Source organism: Microtus oregoni, unplaced genomic scaffold (assembly GCF_018167655.1).
Source record: "Microtus oregoni isolate MIOR12 unplaced genomic scaffold, Mior012 000008F_ref0000371, whole genome shotgun sequence".
In the NCBI taxonomy this organism is placed as follows: domain Eukaryota; kingdom Metazoa; phylum Chordata; class Mammalia; order Rodentia; family Cricetidae; genus Microtus; species Microtus oregoni.
Genome location: NW_024543067.1, coordinates 37,810,809 through 37,834,252, shown reverse-complemented (window position 1 = coordinate 37,834,252; position 23,444 = coordinate 37,810,809). Strand labels below are relative to the sequence as shown.

At 48.4% G+C, this 23,444-nt stretch overlaps 2 protein-coding genes across 3 annotated transcripts; both read left to right on the top strand.

Annotated features, from left to right (window-relative positions):
* Positions 1-1,704: 1,704 nt before the first annotated feature.
* Positions 1,705-19,004, top strand: Ap1m2 (adaptor related protein complex 1 subunit mu 2). Of its 2 annotated transcripts, none has more exons than XM_041657298.1 (12): positions 1,705-1,843; positions 4,613-4,769; positions 4,949-5,016; positions 7,603-7,733; positions 7,823-7,970; positions 8,056-8,182; positions 11,034-11,176; positions 11,271-11,342; positions 14,689-14,847; positions 16,904-17,029; positions 18,035-18,110; positions 18,654-19,004. In XM_041657298.1, exons 1-12 carry the CDS (start codon positions 1,802-1,804, stop codon positions 18,674-18,676), a joined length of 1,272 nt encoding a protein of 423 aa, XP_041513232.1. In that variant the 5' UTR covers positions 1,705-1,801; the 3' UTR covers positions 18,677-19,004. The 2 variants fall into 2 exon arrangements, with proteins under 2 accessions (XP_041513232.1, XP_041513231.1); XM_041657297.1 differs by having other exon boundaries at positions 11,028-11,176.
* Positions 19,005-20,412: 1,408 nt separating this feature from the next.
* Positions 20,413-23,083, top strand: Cdkn2d (cyclin dependent kinase inhibitor 2D). The gene is made up of 3 exons (XM_041657420.1): positions 20,413-20,534; positions 20,800-20,955; positions 22,234-23,083. The coding sequence occupies exons 2-3, from the start codon at positions 20,815-20,817 to the stop codon at positions 22,591-22,593; spliced, it is 501 nt and encodes a 166-aa protein (XP_041513354.1). The 5' UTR covers positions 20,413-20,534; positions 20,800-20,814; the 3' UTR covers positions 22,594-23,083.
* Positions 23,084-23,444: the final 361 nt, after the last annotated feature.

Sequence of the window (23,444 nt, the reverse complement as noted above, 5' to 3'; positions counted from 1 at the left end):
GGCCTTCTGACTCTCTGTGCTGGGATTCCTCAGTGCTGGCTGAGTAACTCTACCGACAGGCGCCCTGCCTCTGCCTTAGGACAATTCCCGCGGCTGCTCTCAGAGTCTTCCGCACTCCCGGCAGCCAGGACTGCGACTGGCTGGCTAACCCGCGGGGTAGAGGGGCTAGGGGAGGGAAGAAGAGGGGTGGCTGCGGCAACGAGGCTCAAGCGGGCTGTGTCGCCCCCTGACGGCCGTTCAGGAAACGTTTCTTCCCTGGTGGTAGAGCATCACGCCGCTGACTCCGGGAAGGTTTTGAGGTGGTTCCCTTTCTCCCCACTCCGCGAAACAGTAGTCCAGCATTTGGAAGGTAGAGACAGGATGATCTTGCGTTTAAGGCCAGCCTGGGCTATTAAATAAATAAATGAAGTTAGAGAACAAAAAACAAAGTCAGGCGTGGTAGCTCGTGACCTTAATCTCAAGACTTGTAAAACTGAGGCAGGTCTGAACGGTGTAATGACTAAGGTCATCCTCGGTAATCTCAACCTTCCTTCTAGAATTAGAAATATTACAAAAAACTGGTCAGGAGTGGTGACACCTTTAATCCCAGCACTGGGAAGGCAGACACGAGTGGATTTAGTGTCAGTCCAGTCTACAGAGTTCCAGGACAGCCAGGGCTACACAGGGAAACCCTGTTTCTGGGGGAAAACAAACAAACAAAACAAAGTTGTAAAATGTGTAGTGTATGGGGCTGGAGAGATTGTTCAGCAGTTAAGAGCACCGGCTGCCGTTCCACAGGACCCGTGTCAATCCCCAGCAACCACCATGGCAGCTCACAACTGTCTGTAACTCTAGTTCCAGGGGACCTCACACAGACATACGGGCACATAAGATGCAAATAAATAAATTATTAAAAAATGTATAGTGCGAGTGAGTGAGAAGGACTGACATTACTGAACATCTGTCTGGTGGTGGCACTGGGGCACCAACAGAAACGGTTCGTGCCTCCGTGAGTGGGGCTGTCTGTTAGAGACTGGCGTTTGTGGGCGAGAGAGCGAGGTCCATAGATACATGAGCAGATTAACACCCTAGTGGATGAACGGAAGCTTGTATGTATGGCTGGGTTGATGGATGCTGATGTGAATGAAGGTGTGTCGGAAGGGGTGATAAATGGATAGTAGCCAGATCAATGGACACGTGTCCTGGGGGTCTCACCATCCACCCGGGCTTTTTTTTTTTTTTTTTTTTTGGTTTTTCGAGACAGGGTTTCTCTGTGGCTTAGGAGCCTCTCCTGGAACTAGCTCTGTAGACCAGGCTGGTCTCGCACCCGGGCATTTTTTAAAAATATTTTTAATGATTTATTTAGCTTTATTTTATGTGCATTGGTGTGAAGGTGTCAGATCTCGTGGAACTGCATTTTCAGGCAGTTGTGAGCTGCCATGTGGGTGCTGGGAATTGAACCCAGGTCCTCTGGAAGAGCAGTCAGTCAATGACTTGACCGCTGAGCCGTCTCTTCAATCCCCCACCCAGGCATCGTTGATCACCAAAAGAAAATCAGAAAAAAAGAAAAGAAAATCAGACAGGGCAGCTGACACACCTCAAGTTCTGCCTTTCCCAGCCCCAGAAGCAGTATCAGCGTTGCTGCCGACCACGCCGGTCACCTGGCCGCCTCCCCTTTAAGACGTGCTCACCTGACGGCCTCCCCTTTAAGACGCGCTCACCTGGGCGGCTCACCTAGGTGAGGGCGCTTCCGCAGGAAGAAGGAAGGTGCGCTGCTGCCGCTCCCTCTCGCTCCCGCCTCTCAGCTTCACTGGCTGCCACCATGTCGGCCTCGGCAGTCTTCATTCTGGACGTCAAGGGCAAGGTGAGGTAGGGGGCAAGGGATCGAGGGACCCCGGGAGAGGCCGCTGGCGCAGGTCCCGGAGCCGGGGACCCGCCCCCTCCAGCCAGCGTCTGCGGCAAGGGGCTTTACTTCTTGCCTTACTGTTTCCCTATACGTAAAATGGGAATAAGAAAGATCCTTACCATATGAGCGCCCTGAACCAGTGAGCACAGCCCTCTGCAAACCATCGAGCTCAATAAACTCGCGCAGTGTAACTATCCGGAGAGGAAGGCCTTCACTTTCTCCTTGCAAGCTGCCAGTCCCTTCTCCAGTGGCCATCATAGCAGTAGATGAAAAAAGAGCCCTGTAATAAAAGGATAAAATATAAAGTAATAAAATGGACAGGGCCGGGCATGTGCCTCAGTTGTGAGCTGGCTAGATTTGATCCCAGAGCGCTGTATAAACACCTGTAATTCCAGCACTTGGGGGTGGAGGCAGAAGGCTCAGGAGACCAAGAGAATTTGAGGTTACATGACACACTGCCTCAAAATCAAACAGTCACTTGGTGACCTGAGTTTCAGCCTCGAATCCAAGTAAGGGAAAAGGAGAAAACCCATAAATTGTCCTCTGACCACACACACACTAGCCATGGACCCACACTGCTGCACACACATCGTGCACACACAAAAAAACAGTGCATGTGAAAAAACAATAACAACAGTGGAGCCTGGTGTTGGTGGTACAGGCCTCGGGAGGCAGGCGGATCTCTGAGTTGGAGGTCAGCCTGGTCTACAAAGCTAGTTCCAGGACAGCAAGGGCTCCCCAGAGAAACTTGTCTTGAAAAACAAAAACAAACAAGCAAACAATAAGGACAGTGGAAGGAACCATATCAAGTACTGTGTACCTGTAAACCTCGCTACTCTGGAAGCTGAGACAGGAGGATGACCTGAGCTCAGGAGTTCAAGGCCAGCCTGGACTACAAGAACAAGACAAAACAAAGAAATAAAATACTCTTGAACAAGAACAGTTCATGAAGAAGGGTTCAGGTCAGCTTGTTTACTTTTTGTGGCCATGGTTTAAAGCCCCTACTTTCTCAGTCTAGAAAATGGAGACAATGACACCTGCCTCAAGACTGGGGAGGTGTGGAGGGGGAACTGTGGTTGGTATGTAAAATGAAATGGAAAAAATACATTATATATAAAAAAGACTGAGGCAGCCACTGGACCCCTTAGCAAAGGTTCCTCCTCTTCCGCAGTGGTGGGATGGAACCTGAGCTAACCACACAGCACCTCTAGGCCACGTTGTAATCCTCTTCTTACTTGTTCTTGTTGTTGTTTGGTTTTCAAGACAGGGTTTCTCTGTGTAGCCCTGGCTGTCTGGGAACTCTCTCTGTTGACCAGGCTGACCTCGAGCTCAGAGATCCTCCTGCCTCTGCTTTCCTAGCGCTGAGATTAAAGATGTGTGTTACCACTACCCGGCGCTCTTCTTACTTGTCCTCCTACCATGTGGGTGCTGGGGATGACCCTCAGGCCGTCGGGCTTGGTGGCAAGCCCTTCTTCTCCCACTGAGCTCCGTCTCTGCCCCCTCTCTAATGTTTGCTTTGAGATGGTTGAGTTACCCAGGCCTGCTTCAGATTCACTCTGTAGCTTAGCCATCCTCCTGTCTCAGACTCTCATCTAGCCTTCCTGACTGATGCTGGATTGACTTTTGCAGTGCTGAGGATGAACGCAAGGACTTCATGCATGCTAGGCCAGTCCTCTACTGCCGAGCTCTACTCAAGCCCCTCATTTTTTGTCTTCTGTTTTGTTTTTTTTGTTTTGGTTTTTTTTTTTTTTTTTTTCGAGACAGGGTTTCTCTGTAGCTTTGGAGCCTGTCCTGGAACTAGCTCTTGTAGACCAGGCTGGTCTCGAACTAGCTCTGTAGACCAGGCTGGTCTCGAACTCACAGAGATCCGCCTTGTCTTCTGTTTTGAGGCAGACTCCCATGTAGCCCAGGCTGGCTTTGAACTTCTGTATAGCCAAGGATGGCCTTGCACTGCTGTTCCTCCTGCTACCACTTCCCACTCTCCCCAGCACAGCACTCATTAGTAGAAAGTTGTTGAGCTTCATATGGACCCAGTATACTTTTAACTGTGGTCTTATGTACCCACTTAACAGGCACGGAAACTGAGGCATACAGAAGTGGAGCCTTACCTACGCCACTTAGGTAACAAGTCTGTGGGAATTAGACACTGAGCATGGTGTGGCGGCAAACACCTGTAATCTCAGCATTTAAGAAACCAAGGCAGGAAGGATTGAGAGTTTGAGATCAGCTGGGTCTTCATAGAGAAACTGTCTAATAAATAAGAAAAGAAAAAGAAAGATAGGCTAAGGATGTAGTTTACTCGGTAGAGTTTATTTTGTTGTTGTTGTTGTTTGTTTTCAAGACAGGGTTTCTCTGTAGCTTTGGTGCCTGTCCTGGAACTAGCTCTTGTAGACCAGGCTGGCCTCAAACTCACAGAGATCTGCCTGCCTCTGCCTCCTGAGTGCTGGGATTAAAGGCACACGCCACCACAGCCTGTCTGGTAGAGGGTTTGTCTTCATAGCTCTGGCTAGGTGGATATAGGAGCACCAGGACTTCACAGTCATCCTCAGTTACAAGGCTGGCCTGGGCTATGTGAGGTACTATCTCCCTATCCCTTCCATAAAACAAAATAGAGGCCAGGTGTATATGGGGAAGGAGGGTTAGAGAAAAGAGAATATGACATCCTAAGGCCCCTGAACCCTGGGTCTGGGTACTGGTGATGGCTGAGTCCTTTCTTCCTGTCCTTAGCCCCTGATTAGCCGAAACTACAAAGGTGACGTGCCCATGTCGGAGATTGACCATTTCATGCCACTGCTTATGCAACGTGAGGAGGAGGGTGTGCTGGCCCCGCTGCTGAGCCATGGCCGAGTACACTTCTTGTGGATCAAACACAGCAACCTCTACTGCATCCACCCCATGCTGGGCAGGAGTGCCAAGAACTTGATCTAGAGGGCGGGCGATGTACTGAGACCAGTTTACACAGTGCGTGGGGTAAAGGGTAGGAGAAATGGGGTGGGGACTTCAGGAGACATGTAGTACCCCTCCCTCGAAAATGGCTCTTTTTCCTTAACCTTACTGTACCAGTGGTGGCCACCACGCTGAAGAATGCCAATGCCTCTCTGGTGTACTCCTTTCTGTACAAGACTGTGGAGGTAGGTACTGGCCTCTCATTGCTAGCTGGTCTGTCTGTCTATTTGTGCTCCCCCTCTCCCCCATGACATGCCCATTAAAGCCTTCTCTCTCCTCTCACCACTGGATTAGGAAGAGTCGCCCCCAGATTTGAGTTTGGGGTCTAGTTCCATTTCCCTGCTGTTTCTGTGCCTACAAACCCAACAGGAGTGCTGTTGTAACGGGAAGGGAAGAAAGGGATAGGAAAAGGGGGCCTTGGAGGTGAAGTAAGACAGAGAAAGTGTCCCCCCCAGAGGACAAGGTGAACAAGGCCCTGAGGTGTGCATAGAGTGGAGGCTAAGGGGTTTGAGCAGAACAAGGTTCAAATGGGGGGATGCAGGTTGAGCATCGGTGTGCTCGGTGCTGGGCGTGCCCCGATGTTGGGTGTTTCAGATGTTAGAACCTTTGTAGATGTGTAGTGAGACATCCCGGGGATAGAGCAGAGACTTCAGGAAATGAGCTTGTCTTTCGTGTATACATGTGTACTTTATATACAACTGGAAGTTTGTTTTATTTTATTTTATTGGTTTTTCTTTTCAAGACAGGGTTTCCCTGTGTAACAGCTCTGACTGTTCTGGAACTTACTTTGTAGACCAGACTGGCCTCAAATTCACAGAAAACATCCTGCTGCTGCTTCTCTAGCGCTGGGATTAAAGGTGTCCACCATCACTACCCAGCCGAAAAGAATTTTTAAATTCTTTAAAATTTATTTTTATTTGTATGGGTGTGCTAGAGTGTGTGTCTGTGAACCACATGCCCAAGCAAGCTGGAATGGAGCATTGGATCCTTGGGGACTGGGGTTAAAAGATGGTTTGAGCTGTTATGTAGGTACTGAGAATCAAACCTGGGTCTTTGGAAGAGCAGCCAGTGCTTTGAATGACTGAGCTAGCTCTGCAGCCTCTGGAAGACCATCATTATATTTATTTATTTATTTATTTATTGCCAAATGGTGGTGTCCAAGCCTTTAATCCCAGTACTTGGGAGGCAGAGGCTGGTGAATCCCTATGAGTTAGAGGCTAGCCTGGTCTACAGAGCAAGTTCCAGGACAACCAGGGCTATGAAGAGAAACCACACACACACATACAAAAAGAAAGGAAGGAAGGAAGGAAGAGGAAGGAAGGAAAGAAGGAAGGAAAAGAAAAAGAAAAAAGATGTCTCCCCACCCTAGCAACCATTAATGGCCTATAGATCCCCAGAAGTGGTGGTGTCTCCTACATCCCTCTCCATAATAGGATGCTGACTGCTCAGTTTAGTTCAGGTAGTCATGTCTGTGTATTTTTTTTTGAGACAGGCTCTCTTGCAGCCCAACTGACCTTGAACTTCCAGGCACAGGTGTACCTAGTTTTTTATTGGAATGTATTACATATATTCAGTTAGTTCTTTGTGTGTGTGTGTGTGTGTGTGTCTGTGCACTGGCACATGTGTGTGAGGTATGGGTGTGGAGATCAGGAGATAGCTAGCCTTCGGCACATGGGTCCCAGGGTCATCCGGTTTGGTAACGAGTGACTGCTTGCTAAGCCATCTGTCTCGTCTGTTTTGCTTTGATGTTGGTTTTTCATCTGCTAGAGAATTACATCCATTTACTCTGTTTTATTCTCTTCTGTTTACATCACATCACTGGCCCTATACACCTGACAGATACACAGATTCGTGGTGCAGAACATGGATCTATAAGATATACACTTTATTTAAGATTTATTTACTTTTAATTTTATGTATATGGGTATTTTGCTTGCTCGTATGTCTATGTGCTTCAGGGATGCAGTGCCCACAGAGGCCGGGATGGAATGTTGGCTCTCCTGCGACTGGAGTTACAGACCGTTGTGAGCTGCTGTCTTGGTGCTGGGCACTGAGCCTGGACACAGTGCTTTTAACCCCTGAACGTCTCTCCAGCCCCAACTTTTTTGTTTGTTTTGTTTTGTTTAAGACAGGGTCTCTCTATTTAATCCTGGAACTTACTATATAGCCCAGGTTGGCCTTGAACTCAAAAAGACCCCTTGTCTCTGCCTCCTGAGTTCTGGGATTAAAGACATGACACACCATACATGGCCTCCACACTTTTTTTCTTAGGGAGAACAAGATGGATCAGACCTCTCATTCTAGAGATTTGAAGGCTACAGCAAGAGGATGGAAAGTTCATGCCCAGCCTAGGTTCTATAGCCAGACCCTGTCTCAGAGCAACAGTCTGGAGTGCTGGGGTGTAGTTCCTTTGTAGAGCCCCTACATAGAATCCCCAGGGAGGGGCTGGGGTGTTGCTCATTTCTAGAGTCCTGACCTAAAGCAAGGTGCTGGTTTCTTCCAACCCCTGTACCATCCCCACACCCAGAAAACCCATTTTAGCCCCTCTAGCTGTCAGTCTAGATTCTTCAAGGTGTAGGTTTCCGCTGCTGTTTCCTTCCATGCTGGCATGTTGAATATGATTGACCCCATCACCCGTGGCTATCACTTTTCCTCATTAAATTGCTCCATGGGAGGGAGCCTGTCTCTCTGTTTGCAACCCAGGCACAGAGTAAGTAGGTGGTCCATATTTACTTACTGGCTGAGTGTGTTCCCTGGGACCCCACACCCAGGTCTTCTGTGAGTATTTTAAGGAGCTGGAGGAGGAGAGCATCCGTGATAACTTTGTCATTGTGTACGAGCTGCTGGACGAGCTCATGGACTTCGGCTTTCCACAGACCACAGACAGCAAGATCCTGCAGGAGTGAGTACGAGAAGGTGCCTGTGATCGGGAGGCTGCTCCCTCTGAGGGGTCCCTGGTTTAGCTGAGACCCTCACTGCTCTCCCCAATAGGTACATCACACAACAGGGCAACAAGCTGGAGACAGGCAAGTCTCGAGTACCATCCACAGTCACCAATGCCGTGTCGTGGCGCTCCGAGGGGATCAAGTACAAGAAGAATGAGGTCTTCATTGACGTCATAGAGTCTGTTAACCTTCTGGTGAGCTTCTGTACCTCATGTCCTGGGGGCAGGAGGGGGGACTCTGTACCTGTTGACACCCCACATTGGGATACCCCCTTTGCAGGTCAATGCTAATGGCAGTGTCTTGCTCAGCGAGATTGTGGGCACCATCAAGCTGAAGGTGTTTTTGTCTGGGATGCCAGAGCTGCGGCTGGGCCTCAATGACCGAGTGCTCTTTGAGCTTACTGGCCGTAAGATTGGGGGGGGGAACCCCTTCCCGGGGAGGGGCTACCCCTAGATGGAGGCCAGTTCTGAGATAAGTGTTCACATGCTCTCTCATAATGGAGCCTTGCGTCTCAGCAGCAAAGTTCACCTAGCAAATGCTTTCTTTGTTAATGAGAGCTGCCTGCTGGCCAAGTCTTGACATTCTAGTGGGAGCAGACAGGTTAATAATATTTAAACATCTCTCAGACAGACAGACAGAGTAATCCATGTTGTAATGTCAGCACTCTGGAGGCTGAGGCAGGAAGGTGAGGAGTTCAGTGTCATCTGGTTAGGGTAGCAGATGGGTTATAAGAAATGGGCAGAGATAAATGGTTGCAGCACTAAGAATGCTAAGGGGGCTTAATCAACAAGTTCCAGGCCAAAAGAGAAATGTTGTCTCAGGGAAAAAAAAAAAATAAGGTGGATGTCACCTAAGGAAAGACACCTGGTATTGTCCTCTGGTGTCAATGTATACATGTACACACGCATACAAATATACACACGCATACAAATGTACACACACACACACACACACACACACATACACACACACACACATACACACTGTAAAATAAAGCCAAACAAGAAAAGCCAAGTCAAGCCAAGCATAGTGTTACATAAGAGTAATCCCAGAATTTGGGAGGCAGAAGCAGGAATCAAGGTAATTCTCAACTACTTAGTGAATGTGAAGCTGTTCTGGGCTACATAAAACCCTGTCTCCAAAGATCATACCGAGCACACCTTTCATACTAGCACCCAGCAGGCAGAGGCAGGCTCATCTCTACGAGTTCAAGGCCAGCCTGGTCACAGAGTGAGTTCCAGATCAACCAGGGCTCCACAGACAAATCCTGTCTTGAGGAAAACCCAAACCAACCAACCAACCAACCAAACAAACAAACAAAAACCAGGCATTGGAGGCTGGAGAAATGGCTCAGCAGTCAAGAACACTGTCTGCCTTTCCAGGAGACCCAGCACCCACATGGTAGCTCACAACTGTAACTCTAAGATCTGACACCCTCACACAGCCGTACATGCAGGCAAAACGCCAATGCACATAAAATATAAACAAACAAATAAATAAAAAAGCAGGCATAGAAGCCAGGCAGTGGTGGCGCACACCTTTAATCCCAGCATGTAGGAGGCGGAGCAGGTGGATCTTTGTCTACGTAACAAGATCCAGATCAGTCACGATTACATGGTGAAACCCTGTTCCCAAAACAAATCAAATACAAAGGTGTGCATGGTGGTGTTTATCTGCTCTGTGACACTGGAGGAGATCCTCAGAGTGCTCTGGACAGTCCTGCTTGCTAGTTTGTGAGTTCCAGGTTGAATGAGACACTTTGTGTCAAAAGATAAGACAGTGGGCTAGAGAGAAGGCTGAACAGGGAAATCACTTGGCCACAAACACCTGAATGAGATCCCTAAACTCACACAGAAAAACCCAGAAGTGCTGGTGTACATCTGAAATCTCAGCATTCCTTTTAAAGATCTTTTATTAATTAATTAACTAATTAATTAATTAATTAATTATTTTCAAGACAGGGTTTTTTTTCCCTTTCCTTTTCTTTTCTTTTTTTTCTTGAGTGGAGCCTCCTGAGTGCTGGGATTAAAGGTGTGTATTACCATTGCCCAACTCCTTTTAAAGATTTTGTTTACATGTTTATTTGTTCATTTATTATGTATATGGGTATTTTTTTCTGTATGTGCATCATGTCTTTGTAGTACCCACAGAGGCCAGAAGAGGGTGCCAGATCCCCTGGTACCTGAGGAATTACATGTCAGCCCCATTAAGGTGCTGGGAATTGAACCTAGATCCTCTTCAAGAGCAGCCAGTGCTCTTTTCCCCTGAGCCATCTTTCCAGCCCCATGAAGTCTAAGCACTAATGTATGCAGTGGAGGTTGAGACAGGAGGATCTTCCAGAGCTCACAGGCCAGCTAGATTGAACGGCGTGGAGCCTTGACGTGGTGGGAGGGAAGAGGCCTGGCAGCAACACCTATCCTCACGCATCCACAGCAATCTGTTAAACATGAAAAGGGCCGGGGCTCAGTAACCAGGACCCACATGGTGGAATGAGAGCGCTGACTTCTACAAGCTGTCTTCTGACCTCCATTTGCACTGGGGCACACATGCCCCACCTCCCAAGTAAATAAGTAAATGTAATAATAATTTAGGGAAGAACCTCTGGTTTCCACATGTACACATGAATTCATATAATACATACATACACACAGTATGCTCACAGTACAAAGGGAAAATTAGAGCCTGGAGAGGCTCCCAGTGTCTGAGGACATTTCTCGCTCCTGCAGAGGATCTGAGCACCTACTTCAGGTGGTTTACAGCCATTTATAACCCCAGCTCCAGGAGCTCTGACACCATGTTTGACCTCTGTGAGCACCGAACACGCTTACACACGCAATCACTCAGACACACAAACCTCCATCTAATTAAAAGTAGTAAAATTTGTGCTAGGCATGGTGGCTCATGTGTTTAATCCTACACCTGGGATGAAGAGATGGGTGGATCTCTCATTTGGAGGCCAGCCTGGTCTATATATGGAATTTTAGGACAACCAAGGCTATGTTAGACTGTCTCAAAAAAAAAACAAAAATTAAGAAAAATCTTGCTAAAATTTTTAGAAGAATAAAATGAAAATAGAAAACAGAAGATTGGGGTGGGAGCTAGATGATGGGCTTCTGTTTCAGGTCCCACCACTACCACTCAGCCTAGACCCTGGGCCTCCTCTGCAGACTGGAGAAGGTAGCACCCAGTAGGAAAGGTGGGGTGGAGCACACTCCTCAGCCCCAGGGTCACTCTGCTCTCTCCACTCCGAGTTTCAGGGAGCAAAAATAAGTCTGTGGAGCTGGAAGATGTGAAATTCCACCAGTGTGTGAGGCTTTCACGCTTTGACAATGACCGAACCATCTCCTTCATCCCCCCAGATGGGGACTTTGAACTCATGTCTTATCGTCTAAGCACCCAGGTGAGATGGGGCCCAGCCTGACACAAAGGAAGTGGTGGGCAGTGGATCAAGGGCAGGCGTCAGGATCTCTGAGCACTGCCTCCTCCACCTGCAGGTCAAACCCCTGATCTGGATCGAATCAGTCATTGAGAAATTCTCCCACAGCCGAGTGGAGATCATGGTCAAGGTGAGCTCTGGGAGGAGTCTTTCTCTGCACAGGCACCATGTTTTTAACTCTTTTTTCCTTAACTTTGTGTGTGTGTGTGTTTTACCTGCATGCATGTCTGCCATGCAAGACTTGCCTGCCTTGTGCCCACAGAGACTAGATGAGGGCACTGGATCCCCTGGAACTGGAGTTATAGATGGTTGTGAGCCTCCATGTGGGTTCTGAGACTCAAAGTGGAGTCCTCTGGAAGAGCAGCTAATGTTCTTAACCCCTGAGCCATCTCTTCAGATCTATGCAAGATCTCACTGTGTAACCCTGGATGAACTCCCTGTGTAGACAAGAATGGCCTCAAACTCAGAAATCTGCTTGCCTCTGCTCCGCCTCCCAAGGGCTGGGTCTAGAGATGAATGATCTTCTCAGCCTTTATTGGTTTAAATTTTGTTTTTATTTTATGTGAATGGGTGTCTTAGAGTTTCTATTGCTGTGAAGAGACAGCATGACCACAGTAACTTTTTTTTTTTGACCACAGTAACTCTTACAAAGGAAAACATTTAATTGGGGTGGCTTACAGTTCAGAGGTTTAGTCCATTATCATCATAGTGGGACATGGCATTGTGTCTGCAGACATGGTGCTGAAGCTGAGAGTCCTACATCTTGATCCACTGCAACAGTAAGTGATTTGAGACACTGGGCATGGACTGAGCATGTGTGAGACCTCAAAGGCCTCCTCCACAGTGACACGCTTCCTCCAAGACCACACCTATTCCAGCAAAGCCATTTATCTATTTATTTATTTATTTATTTATTTATTACTTTTTGAGACAGGGTTTCTCTGTAGCTTTGAAGCCTGTTCTGGAACTAGCTCTTGTAGAACAGAGCTGGCCTCGAACTCAGAGATACTGCATCTGCTTCCTGAGTGCTGAGGCATGCACTCAGGAAGTTTTTTTTTTTTAAATATTTTTATTTATTATGTATACAATATTGTCTATGTGTGTGCCAGCAGGCCAGAAGAGGGCATCAGATCTCATTACAGATGGTTGTGAGCCACCATGTGGTTGCTGGGAATTGAACTCAGGACCTTTGGAAGAGCAGGCAGTGCTCTTAACCTCTGAGCCATCTCTCCAGCCCTTGAGACAAGTTTTCTTTGTGTAGCTTTAGAGCCTGTCCTGGAACTCACTGTGTAGAACAGACTAGCCTCGGACTCACAGAGATCTGCCTGCATCTGCCTTCCAAGTGCTAAAATTAAAGGCATGTGCCACCACTGCCCAGGTAGTTTTTCTTTCGTTCTTTCTTTCTTTTCTTTTCTTTTTTTTTTAAATATTTATTTATTTATTATGTATACAATATTCTGTCTGTATGCCTGAAGGCCAGAAGAGGGCGCCAGACCTCTTTACAGATGGTTGTGAGCCACCATGTGGTTGCTGAGAATTGAACTCAGGACCTTTGGAAGAGCAGGCAATGCTCTTAACCACTGAGCCATCTCTCCAGCCCCTCTTTCTTTCTTTTCTTTTCTATTTTCTTTTTCTCTTTTTCTTTTTCTTTTTTTTTTTTTTTTTTTGGTTTTTCAAGACAGGGTTTCTCTGTAGCTTTGGAGCCTGTCCTGGAACGTGTGCTGTAGACCAGGCTGGCCTCGAACTCACAGAGATCCGCCTGCCTCTGCCTCCCGAGTGCTGGGATTACAGGCGTGCGCCTCCACTGCCCGGCTTTTCTTTTTTTTTTTTTTGAGACAAGTTCTCTCTATGTAGCCCTGGGTTGTCCTGCAACTTGCCAAGTAGACCAAGTTGGTCTGAAGAGAAGCCAACTCACAGAGATCTGCTTGCCTTTGCCTCCTGAGTACTGGGATTAAAGGCGTGCACTGTTGCCGCCACCACCCAGTTTATGACATTTTCATAATTTATTTTTTTTAATATTTATTTATTTATTATGTATACAATATTCTGTCTGTGTGTATGTCTGCAAGCCAGAAGAGGGCACCAGATCTCATTACAGATGGTTGTGAGCCACCATGTGGTTGCTGGGAATTGAACTCAGGACCTTTGGAAGAGCAGGCAATGCTCTTAACCACTGAGCCATCTCTCCAGCCCCATTTTCATAATTTTTTTTTTTTTTTTTTTATAGTTTTGTTTTTTTTTTTTTTTATAAAGATTTATTTATCGTATATACAGTGTTCTGCCTGCATGTATGCCTGCAAACCAGAAGAGGGCACCATTTCTCATTATAGATGGTTGGGAGCCACCATGTGGTTGCTGGGAATTGAACTCACGACCTCTGGAAGAGCAGCCAGTGCTCTTAACCTCTGAGCCACCTCTCCAGCCCCCCATTTTCATAATTTATATGATGTGATAGTTTGAATGTAATTGGCCCCATAAACTCACAGGAAGTGGCTTTGCTGGAGTAGGTGTGGCCTTGTGTCACTGTGGAGGAGGGCTTTGAGCTCTCACACATGCTCAGTCCATGCCCAGTGTCAGCTCACTTCCTATCGCCTACACATCAAGATGTAGAGTTCTTAGTGTTTTGTTGTTGTTGTTATTTTGTTTTTTTTTAGGTTTCTTCCTTGTTTTTTTGTTTTGTTTTGTTTTTGTTTTTTAAAGATTTATTTAGTTATTATGTATACAACATTCCATGTATGCCCGCATGCCAGAGCAGGGCGCCAGATCTCCTTATAGATAGATGGTTGTGAGCCACCATGTGGTTGCTGGGAATTGAACTCAGGACCTTTGGAAGAGCAGCCAGTGTGCTCTTAACCACTGAGCCATCTCTCCAGCCCCTCTTTTCTTTTCTTTTTTTTAAATTTATATTTATTGAACTCTACATTTTTCTCTGCTCCCCTCCCTGCCTCTCCCCTTCCCCCTTCAGTCCTCCCCCCAAGGTCCCCATGCTCCCAATTTACTCAGGAGATCTTGTCTTTTTCTACTTTCTACTTCCCATGTAGATTAGATCTATGTAAGTCTCTCTTAGTGTCCGCATTGTTGTCTAAGTTTTCTGGGATTGTGGTTTGTAGGCTGGCTTTCTTTGCTTTATGTTTAAAACCACCTATGAGTGAGTACATGTGATAATTGTCTTTCTGTGTCTGGGTTACCTCACTCAAAATAATGTTTTCTAGCTCCTTCCATTTTCCTGCAAAACTCAAGCTGTCATTATTTTTTTTTTGACCCTGAACACTGTCTCTATAGTCCAGGCTGACTCAGGCTGACTCTGAACACTGTCTCTATAGTCCAGGCTGGACTTGAACTCTGTCTCTATAGTCCAGGCTAGCCTTGAACTTGACATCCTCCTGCTTCAGCCTCCAGAGTAGCTGGGATCACAAGCACCCAACACTAATCTTGCTCAGGTTGAATTCTTTTTGCCTCCTTCTCTCTCCTGACAGGCTAAGGGGCAATTTAAGAAGCAGTCAGTGGCCAATGGCGTGGAAATATCTGTGCCCGTACCCAGCGATGCAGATTCCCCACGCTTCAAGACCAGTGTGGGCAGTGCCAAGTATGTGCCCGAGAAGAATGTTGTCATTTGGAGTATCAAGTCCTTCCCTGTGAGTATTAGGAAAGGTGGGATCCAGGGTGAGAGGGGCTTTAGTGGTGGTGGGGCCTCCCTGCACCACATGAGACCTCATCAGTATGCACATGGCTATCATGGAGGCTGAAGAAGTGGGGTACACTAGATGTGTGACTGTGTCTGCCTTCCTTCCAGCTGGGAGGTTGAGGCAGGAGGATAAAAAAAAACCACATAACTACTTCAAGTCTAGCCTAGGCTACATGAGATTCTGTTTGAAAACCCAAACCAAACCAAGGTGGAGAAACTGAACCTTCCTGAAATAACATCTCCCTTCCCCATAAGTCCTTAGGGATACGGCTTTGGTTCCTGGTGTTTCCTTCATAGACTCAGCTCATCTGTGAAATGGGATGGATGACAATTGACCTACATTCTTTTTGCTGATATTGTTGTTTTTGTTTTTTAGACAGGGTCTCACTGTGTATCCATGGCAGGCCTAGACTCACTATGTAGACCAGGCTGGCCTCGAACTCACAGAGATCTGCTTGCCTCTGCCTCCCAAGTGTGTGCTATAATGTCCAATTGTGACCACATTCTCCACATTCTGAGCACTAGTGGCTTTATTCTGTGTTAATTTCGTGTGTGTGTGTGTGTGTGTGTGTGTGCGCACATACGTGTGTGCACCATGGGCCCAGGTGGAAACCAGAGGATAACTTATAGGAGTTGGTTCTCTCCTCCCCAATGGATCGAACTCAGGGTGGCAGGCGTGGCCGGAAGTGCCTTTCTTGCTTCATAATCTTGACAGTCCTTTATTTTTTTTATTATTGACTTCTTAATTTTTGTTTGTTTGTTTTTTGTTTTTTAAGACAGGGTTTCTCTGTGTAGCCCTGGCTGTCTTGGAACTCACTGTGTAGACCAGGCTGGCCTTGAACCCACAGAAAGCCACCTGCCTCTGCCTCCAAAGTTCTGGAATTAAAAGCATGCGCCTCCACTGCCCAGCTGACTTTTTAAATCTTTTCATATGTGTAAGTATTTTCCCTGTATATAGTATGTGCATCATGTGTGCACCTTGTGCTCATGGAAGTCAGAGAAGACACTGGATCCCCGGCACTGAAACTGAGCTGGTTGTGAACTGCCTTGTGGCTTCTGAGAACCAAACGTGGGTTGTCTGGGAGAGCAGCAAGTGCTCTTCCCCACTGAGTCATCTCCAGTCACATCTTTACTCTTTTGAGACAAGGTCTCATGTGACCTCTCTCTCTCTCCTACGTGCCAGGAGCACAGGTACTGCCACACCTGGTTTATGTGCTGCTGGGTATGGAACCCAGAGCAGCACTACCAACTAAGCCGTAGCTGCACCTCAGGGTTGGTAATTCATGCATGCATGCCTACGTGAGAGTGAGACATGGGGCTGAACACCCTATTGTTCTACCTCTGTTCTGCGCGCCCTTGGTTTCTTTTTGTTTTGTTTTGTTTTTTTTTTAAATATTTATTTATTTATTATGTATACAATATTCTGTCTGTGTGTATGCCTGCAGGCCAGAAGAGGGCACCAGACCTCATTACAGATGGCTGTGAGCCACCACGTGGTTGCTGGGAATTGAACTCAGGACCTTTGGAAGAGCAGGCAATGCTCTTAACCTCTGAGCCATCTCTCCAGCCCCTCTTTTTGTTTTTTGAGACAGGATTTCTCGGTGTAACTTTGGAGCCTGTCCTGGAACTTGCTCTGTAGATCAGGCTGGCTTCAAACTCACAGAGATCTGCCTGCCTCTGCCTCCTGAGGACCGTTGGTTTCTTGACACAAGGGCTCACTCTGTACCCCAGAGTGGTCTTGAACTTGTATTCTTTGATTCTCTTGCTTTAGTTTCCAATGTAACTGGAACTATGGACCTTTGCCTTGAACCCAGCCACTGTTAGATTTGACCTGTCTGTTTTCTCCAGTTGAGGGACAGGAGTTAGACTTTTCCTATGGGTCTCAGCGAGCTCTCTTAACTTTGAAATCTGTATAATGGATGATCCTCTGTGGAGGCTGCTGTGAGGGTTGTCTGAGAGACAGAGGCGAACCACCCACAGAGTTTGATGCCTCTGTGTGTCCACAGGGTGGCAAAGAGTACTTGATGCGTGCCCACTTCGGACTCCCCAGCGTGGAAACTGAGGAGGTGGAGGGCCGGCCACCTATTGGGGTCAAGTTTGAGATCCCATACTTTACCGTTTCTGGCATCCAGGTGAGGCTCCAATCACCTCTCATCTCACATCTTACTTATTCATTTGAGCTTTTATTTATTTTATGTGTATCAGCGTTTTGCCTGCTTATGTCTGTGAACCACGTACATACAGTCCCTGTGGAGGTCAGAAGGTGTCAGATCCTTTGGAACTGGAGTTACAGAGTGTTTTATTCTAACCCGGGTCCTCTGGAAGAACAGCCAGAGTGCTCTTTCTTAACCACTGAGACATCTCTCCAGCCCCTGTTTTTGTTTTTTTGAGACAGGTTCTCACTGTAGCCAGGCTGACCTGTAACTCACTTTGTAGGCCAACTGGCACTGAACTCAAGCAGAGACCTGCCTGCCTCTGTTTCCAGAGTGCGCCCCCCCAGCAGGTGTTATTAGTTTGTTTGGAACCCAAGCTAGCCAAGGACTCACACTGAGTCCAGGCTGGTCTCAAACTCACCACACAACCCAGGTTGGCCTTGAGTTTAGAATATCCTTCTGTCTAGATTCCCAAGCTTAGGATGAGAGTCCTAGGATGTGTCCCCATGCCAGGTCCCCACCTTTGTCTTCTGCTCTGAATGTTGCCTCTTCTATTCTCAGGCTGGGGCTCTTCCCTCTCTGCCTCCCCTTGCTCAGTCACTATTCACCTGCCCTCCCCCGCCCACAGAGTATTCTCTATTCTCTTGTCCTGTCCCCAGCTCTGTCCTGTATTTTCTCTCTGTACTTCCTTTTCCCTACTGGCCTGGATCACTCCCTCTTTGTGTTTGTCATGCCCAGCTTGTGTCATTTTGTATCCTAAAGTATGCCCTGTGTGTTCTCTTGACACAGGCCATCACTTTTCCTTCCACCTCTCGTCATCTTCCCCCCACCAATAACCCCCCATACCAGTACTGAACCCAGGGACTGGCTAGACAGGGACTCTCCCACGACTCAGACCCCAGCTCCTCACCAGTGACTCTGGAAGGAAGCTCTACTGCTGAGCTACATCCCTAGTTCTTGGCCACTCCTTTTTTTGTTTTCCAGGTCCGTTACATGAAGATCATCGAGAAAAGTGGGTACCAGGCCCTGCCCTGGGTTCGCTACATCACCCAGAGTGGGGGTAAGAGCCTGGCTCTCTGGGACAATGAGATACAAGGAGATGAAGGGCATGGGGACTGATGACTTTGATGATATTTGGGACAGTTCCAAAAGAGCATGTTTTGCCCCAAACCCTTCCCTTACCATGCATGCTTCCTTGCGCTTCAGCTTACACATCTTTAAAACGGGGTGGCGGGCTGGCTACATGGTGACCATAAGGTCTGAACAAGATGGTGACACTTAGCACTTATGCTGCCTGCATGTGGTCCTGGCGATCAGAGGAAGGCGTCCGTGTGGAACTCATCCTGATCTAAACAAGGTTTTTTTTTTAATTAATTTATTTTTTTTATGGCAATAGGATGGCAATGGCCAGGGCTTTACATGCAATAGTTAGGAACTCTACCATCCAGCCACCCATGTCCCAAACCTGTAAGCCTTAAGCACTGTGAAATATTTCCAGGGGTAATTTTGTGCGTTGGGACCCAGGATAGATTTTGTGGGTGTTGGAGGACTCTATTTCCCCTTTCTCGGTTCTAAGATGGTCCCTGCTCATCTTTTTCTGCAGATTATCAGCTTCGTACCAGCTAAAAAGGAGAAGAAGTGGGGATTTGAACATGAGGCTTCTCTCTCCCCAGATCTGAACTGCACACTATAGAGAGATGGTGTGTGTGTGTCCATGCTGGGTTAGGGCACTGACAACACATTCTGGCAGCCAGCAACTGGTACTTCTCACTCAGCTGTCTAGACTGGAGCTCTCCCATCCTGATTTTACATGTAGAGGGCCGAACAGCCCCTCCCCCTCCACGAGTGCCTTCTTGCAATGGCCTGCCTTGGGCAGCTCTGGGCTGCTGAGCCGAGGCCCTGCTGGCCCTCCATCTGAGCTTTAGGTGTCATTGAAATAAATCTAACAGCTGTGGATGTGCTTCTTGGCTATGGACTGGGACTGACCACAAGTCGCCAATCTTGCACCCTGCTTCCTCTGCACCCTCCCCTTCATTCCCTATCTCTCTATGGTTCCCTCTGTAGCCACCAGAGGTCACTCTAAAATCCCGCAGTCCATAACTGCCCCACTTAACCCTGGTGCCCTTCCCATCTTGTTAAAAGTGGAAGGTGTCTGTTTTGCACACGACTCCGCAGCCACCTGCCCACCTTCCCACCCACCCATTCTCCCTTTCCATCTCATCACACACTTTGAACCTCAGGGCGTTTGCTCATGCATATTTTTCTTTTGATTTTTTTTTGGGGGGGGGGAGGGCGTGTTTCAAGACAAGGTTTCTCTGTGTAACAGTCTATGCTGTCCTGGAACTCGGTTTGTAGACCAGACTGGCCTTGAATTTAGAGAGACTCACCTGCCTCTGCCTCCCAAGGGCTGATATTAAAGGTGTGCGCCTGGATGGTTTTTTTTTTTTTTTTTTGAAGACAGGGTCTGACTGTCTTTCATTACTCCTCTTGCCTCTGCCTGGTGTAGATGCTGGGCACCAAACTTGGGTCCTCTGGAAGAACAGGATGTCTTTCAATGGATAAGACTTGTCTTCTGTCTTGCTTTCCTGGATTTTTTTTCTTTTTGTTTTTTTGAGACAGGATTTCTCTGTGTAGTTTTGGAGCCTGTCTTGGAACTCACTTGGTAGGCCAGCCTGGCTTCGAACTCAGAGATCCGCCTGCCTCTGCCTCCCAAGTGCTGGGATTAAAGGCCCCCCACTACCTGGCTCCGGCTCCAAGACCCTTTCTAAAAAAAAAAAAAAAAAAACCCTCCTTTAATCCCAGCACTGATGGTAGAGGCAGGTGGATATCTGTGAGTTGTTCCAGGACAGACAGGGCTATAGTGAGACTCTGTCTCATAAATTTAAAGCAAACAAAAAAATATATGAAGGCGCGCACCTGACCGCCAGGAGGCCGTTCCTCTTGCACAGCAGTAAAATGAATGAACTAAGTTCCCGACTCATAGTAAGAGCTCATTAGGACTTCCGGGGTATATAAATAAATAGAATATTCCAGTTCTGAGAGCTTCCAGTCCTGCCTCCATTCCTCCCGGAGGCGCTAAAGACCCAGGATCAGCCCGCGCTAGCCTGTCTCCAACTTCTTTCCTGGGGTCAGTTAAAGCTTCCCTCTCTTTCCCGCCCGTCGGGTTTGAAAAACCAAACACCCTGCGGTGGCGGGCAGCCCCACCGGTTGCCGCCCGCTGGCCAATCACGAGGCGCACCACCTCTATGGGCGAGACAAACCTTCCCGGCAACGCACTCTGATTGGCTGGGTCCCTGGTGGGCGGGGCTTACGGAGGTCGGGCGCTGGGCAAACCGGCTCCCGCTACTGTGTTGCGAGTTCGTAAGAAAACAAGGGCGCTCTAGGCGGGGCGTGTGACGAGCTCCTTCGCCTGCTGACGGCTGACTACAGCGGCCGGTGAGAGAGGCTAGGAGCAGACCACGCCCGCCCAGGCCGAGGAGGGAGGGTGAGTATGGGGAGACCCGGCCCAAGGGGCGGGCGCCCAAGGGCTGGGCGGGGTTCCTCGCCTCCTCTCACGGTGACAGGGGGAGGAGCCGGGTGCGAGAACCCGGTCGTACGGGACCGAAGGGTCTGCGGCCGGGGAGTCACCATAGAGTAGGCCCCAGTGGCTCTGCAGCTCCAGGGAAGGGAAGCCCTAGTGTTCTGATCCAGCGCTTGCTGGTTCCTCAGCCTTGACCTGGACTGGGCTTGGGACTGGGTGGGTTTCACAGACCACCCGTGTCACGATGCTTCTGGAAGAAGTCCGCGTCGGCGACCGGCTGAGTGGCGCAGCGGCCCGTGGCGACGTGCAAGAGGTGCGCCGCCTCCTTCACCGGGAGCTGGTGCATCCCGACGCCCTGAACCGCTTCGGCAAGACGGCCCTGCAGGTGAGGCCTGGCTGACAGCCGGCTCCCACATCGCATCCTTTCTAGTCTCCTGACCGGGTTGGTGAGGTGATCCCCTGAGCACCATTCCTTGTTTGCACCAATGTTGGGTGGGGTGGTGCGGACGGGGTGGGGGAGGGGATGACTTTTCAGCTCTAAAGAATTCCTAGTCATCAAGCCTAGAAGATTCAGTTTCGCTGCAGACCTTTATTCCGCGGGTGGGTTGGGGTTCAGCTTCTTTTCATGCCAGTCCTTGGAGACAGCTCATTTCTTGGGACTTCTAAAAAGACATTCGATCTCAGAAAAGTAGGAGATAGCCATTTTTTGTAGGAGTCCTTTTTAAGGGTCTCTGGTTATTTGGGGGTGAGGAGAAGTCTTCATTTCTGAAGGTGGTGTGGATTTTTTTTCAATCTTCTGAGCGTCCCAGTTACAAACATTCCCTATTGCTTGAAGACCCCATAATGTGGGGTGGCATTTATGGGGGGTTCCACTTCTACATGGATGCTCATACATTCTGAAAATCATGCCTATGTCTAAAGAAGTTTTCCCTGGACAAAGGGGACCCAAATTCCCTAGAGCATCTTTTTTCGCAAAAATTCTAAGTAGTTCTCAGAAGATGGGTGGAGTTGCATTACCTGAGGGATTTAGCAGTTCTAGGATCTCCCATAGCCCTGTTCCTGAGAGAGACTCCTGGTTCCTTGAGAGTTTTCTTTTTGTTGTTGTTTGTTTTGCTTTTTTCGAGACAGTGTTCCTAAGATAGCTTAGGAACCTGTCCTAGAATTTGCTCTGTAGACCAGACTGGCCTCGAACTCACAGAACTCACAGAAATCCACTTGCATCTGCCTTCCAACCACCGCCCAGCTACTTCAGACTTTTTATCTTCACTTCCTTTCCCCATTCCCCTTCCTTTCTATTCTCTTTGTTTTTGTTTCTTCTTCATTACTTTTTTATTATTATTATTTCTGAGAGGTCTCACTCTGTATATCAGGCTGACCTTAAATTTGAGGCTATCCTACTATTTGGGCCTTCCAAGTGCAGGGATTACAGGAGTGGTCCCAATGCCTGGCCCCTTAAAGTTTCATGAGAGTCACTTTTGTAGTTAGGGTCTTTTGTATCTTCAGTGAGCCTTGGGTGTGCGTGATCCCGGTACTAAACAGCTCCCTGGAGGGGGGGGGGCTGTCTTTCCTGGGGTGTCCCTGTTCACTGAAGGACCCCTTCACTGGCACTCTGGATTTGTTTTCCAGTGGGAACCTCCTAACTTTCTGCTCCCTACCCCCATAGGTCATGATGTTTGGAAGTCCAGCAGTTGCTCTGGAACTCCTGAAGCAAGGCGCTAGCCCCAATGTCCAGGATGCCTCTGGTACCAGTCCAGTGCACGATGCAGCTCGCACCGGGTTCCTGGACACCTTGAAGGTCCTGGTGGAGCATGGTGCTGATGTCAATGCCCTGGACGGCACTGGTTCGCTCCCCATCCATCTGGCGATACGAGAGGGCCACGCCTCCGTGGTCAGCTTCCTAGCTCCCGAATCTGATCTCCATCACAGGGACGCTTCGGGTCTCACCCCCCTGGAGTTGGCCCGGCAGAGAGGGGCTCAGAACCTCATGGACATCCTGCAGAGGCACATGGTGATCCCAGTGTGACCCGGGGCCACTGTCTCCAGCCAGGGAGCCTCACAGGGTTAAGAGTCAACAAAAGGAGGAAAGAAACTTTCGCTCCTCACTCCTTCCATTGAAGAAAGGAGTGGGAGGAGCTGTCTGTGGTTTATTGGTGTTGGTTTCTTGAGTGAGTGTGTTTCGGGGACGTTTCTCTTTGTTTTTCTCATTCCATTTGGTGTGTTTGACAGAGAAGGGGCTCCTACCGGCAACAGCCACCTAAACGGTTCAGTTTTCCCTGCACCTGGTTGCGGAGACCTCAGGGCAGAGGTTTAAAGCCTTAGCCCCAGAGTGAGGTCATCACCTCCTAAACTCCTAGAAGCTGGTGACCTTGGCAGGTTGTACACAGAGACCTGAAGTATGAGCCACCTACTTTGGGCATGGGAGGGGGGAGGGGAAAACATTTGGAATCAGTTAAAAGATAGTGAGTGTTAATCGTTTTCTTGGAAGTTTGTTTTCCAGTCTGTTGTACAGAGTTTGAAATATATATATTTATTGCTTTATGGAAAGAAACTGTTTTGTGTGGTCATTTAATGTTTTGGCTCATTACTTTAAGACTTAGGCATGATGACGGATTTGGGAGTATGGGATGGGGACGTGGGTGTGATGAAACTAGGGGGGGATGGCGTGGCTGTGGGAGTTGTGGGGCGAAGGGACGACACGGTCATTCCCAGGGCGTCAGGGTAACTGAGCTGGGTGGGGCAGCTGTCGTGCGCTGTCGGAACGGAAGGGAGGCAGGAAACCGCGAGTGGAGAAAGGGGCCCCCAGATGTCAGCTGGGTGCCGGGAGCCGGCAGGGTGGAGGAGGGTGGGCGGTGGCTTGTGGCCTTTCCCCGCAGA

Coding starts and splice junctions, on each gene's coding strand:
- Cdkn2d (XM_041657420.1), top strand. CDS start 20,815: ATGCTTCTGGAAGAAGTCCGCGTCGGCGACCGGCTGAGTGGCGCAGCG. Junction 20,956..22,233: donor TCGGCAAGACGGCCCTGCAG/GTGAGGCCTGGC, acceptor CTACCCCCATAG/GTCATGATGTTTGGAAGTCC.
- Ap1m2 (XM_041657297.1), top strand. CDS start 1,802: ATGTCGGCCTCGGCAGTCTTCATTCTGGACGTCAAGGGCAAG. Junction 11,343..14,688: donor GAGTGGAGATCATGGTCAAG/GTGAGCTCTGGG, acceptor CTCTCCTGACAG/GCTAAGGGGCAATTTAAGAA. Junction 17,030..18,034: donor TTACCGTTTCTGGCATCCAG/GTGAGGCTCCAA, acceptor TTTGTTTTCCAG/GTCCGTTACATGAAGATCAT.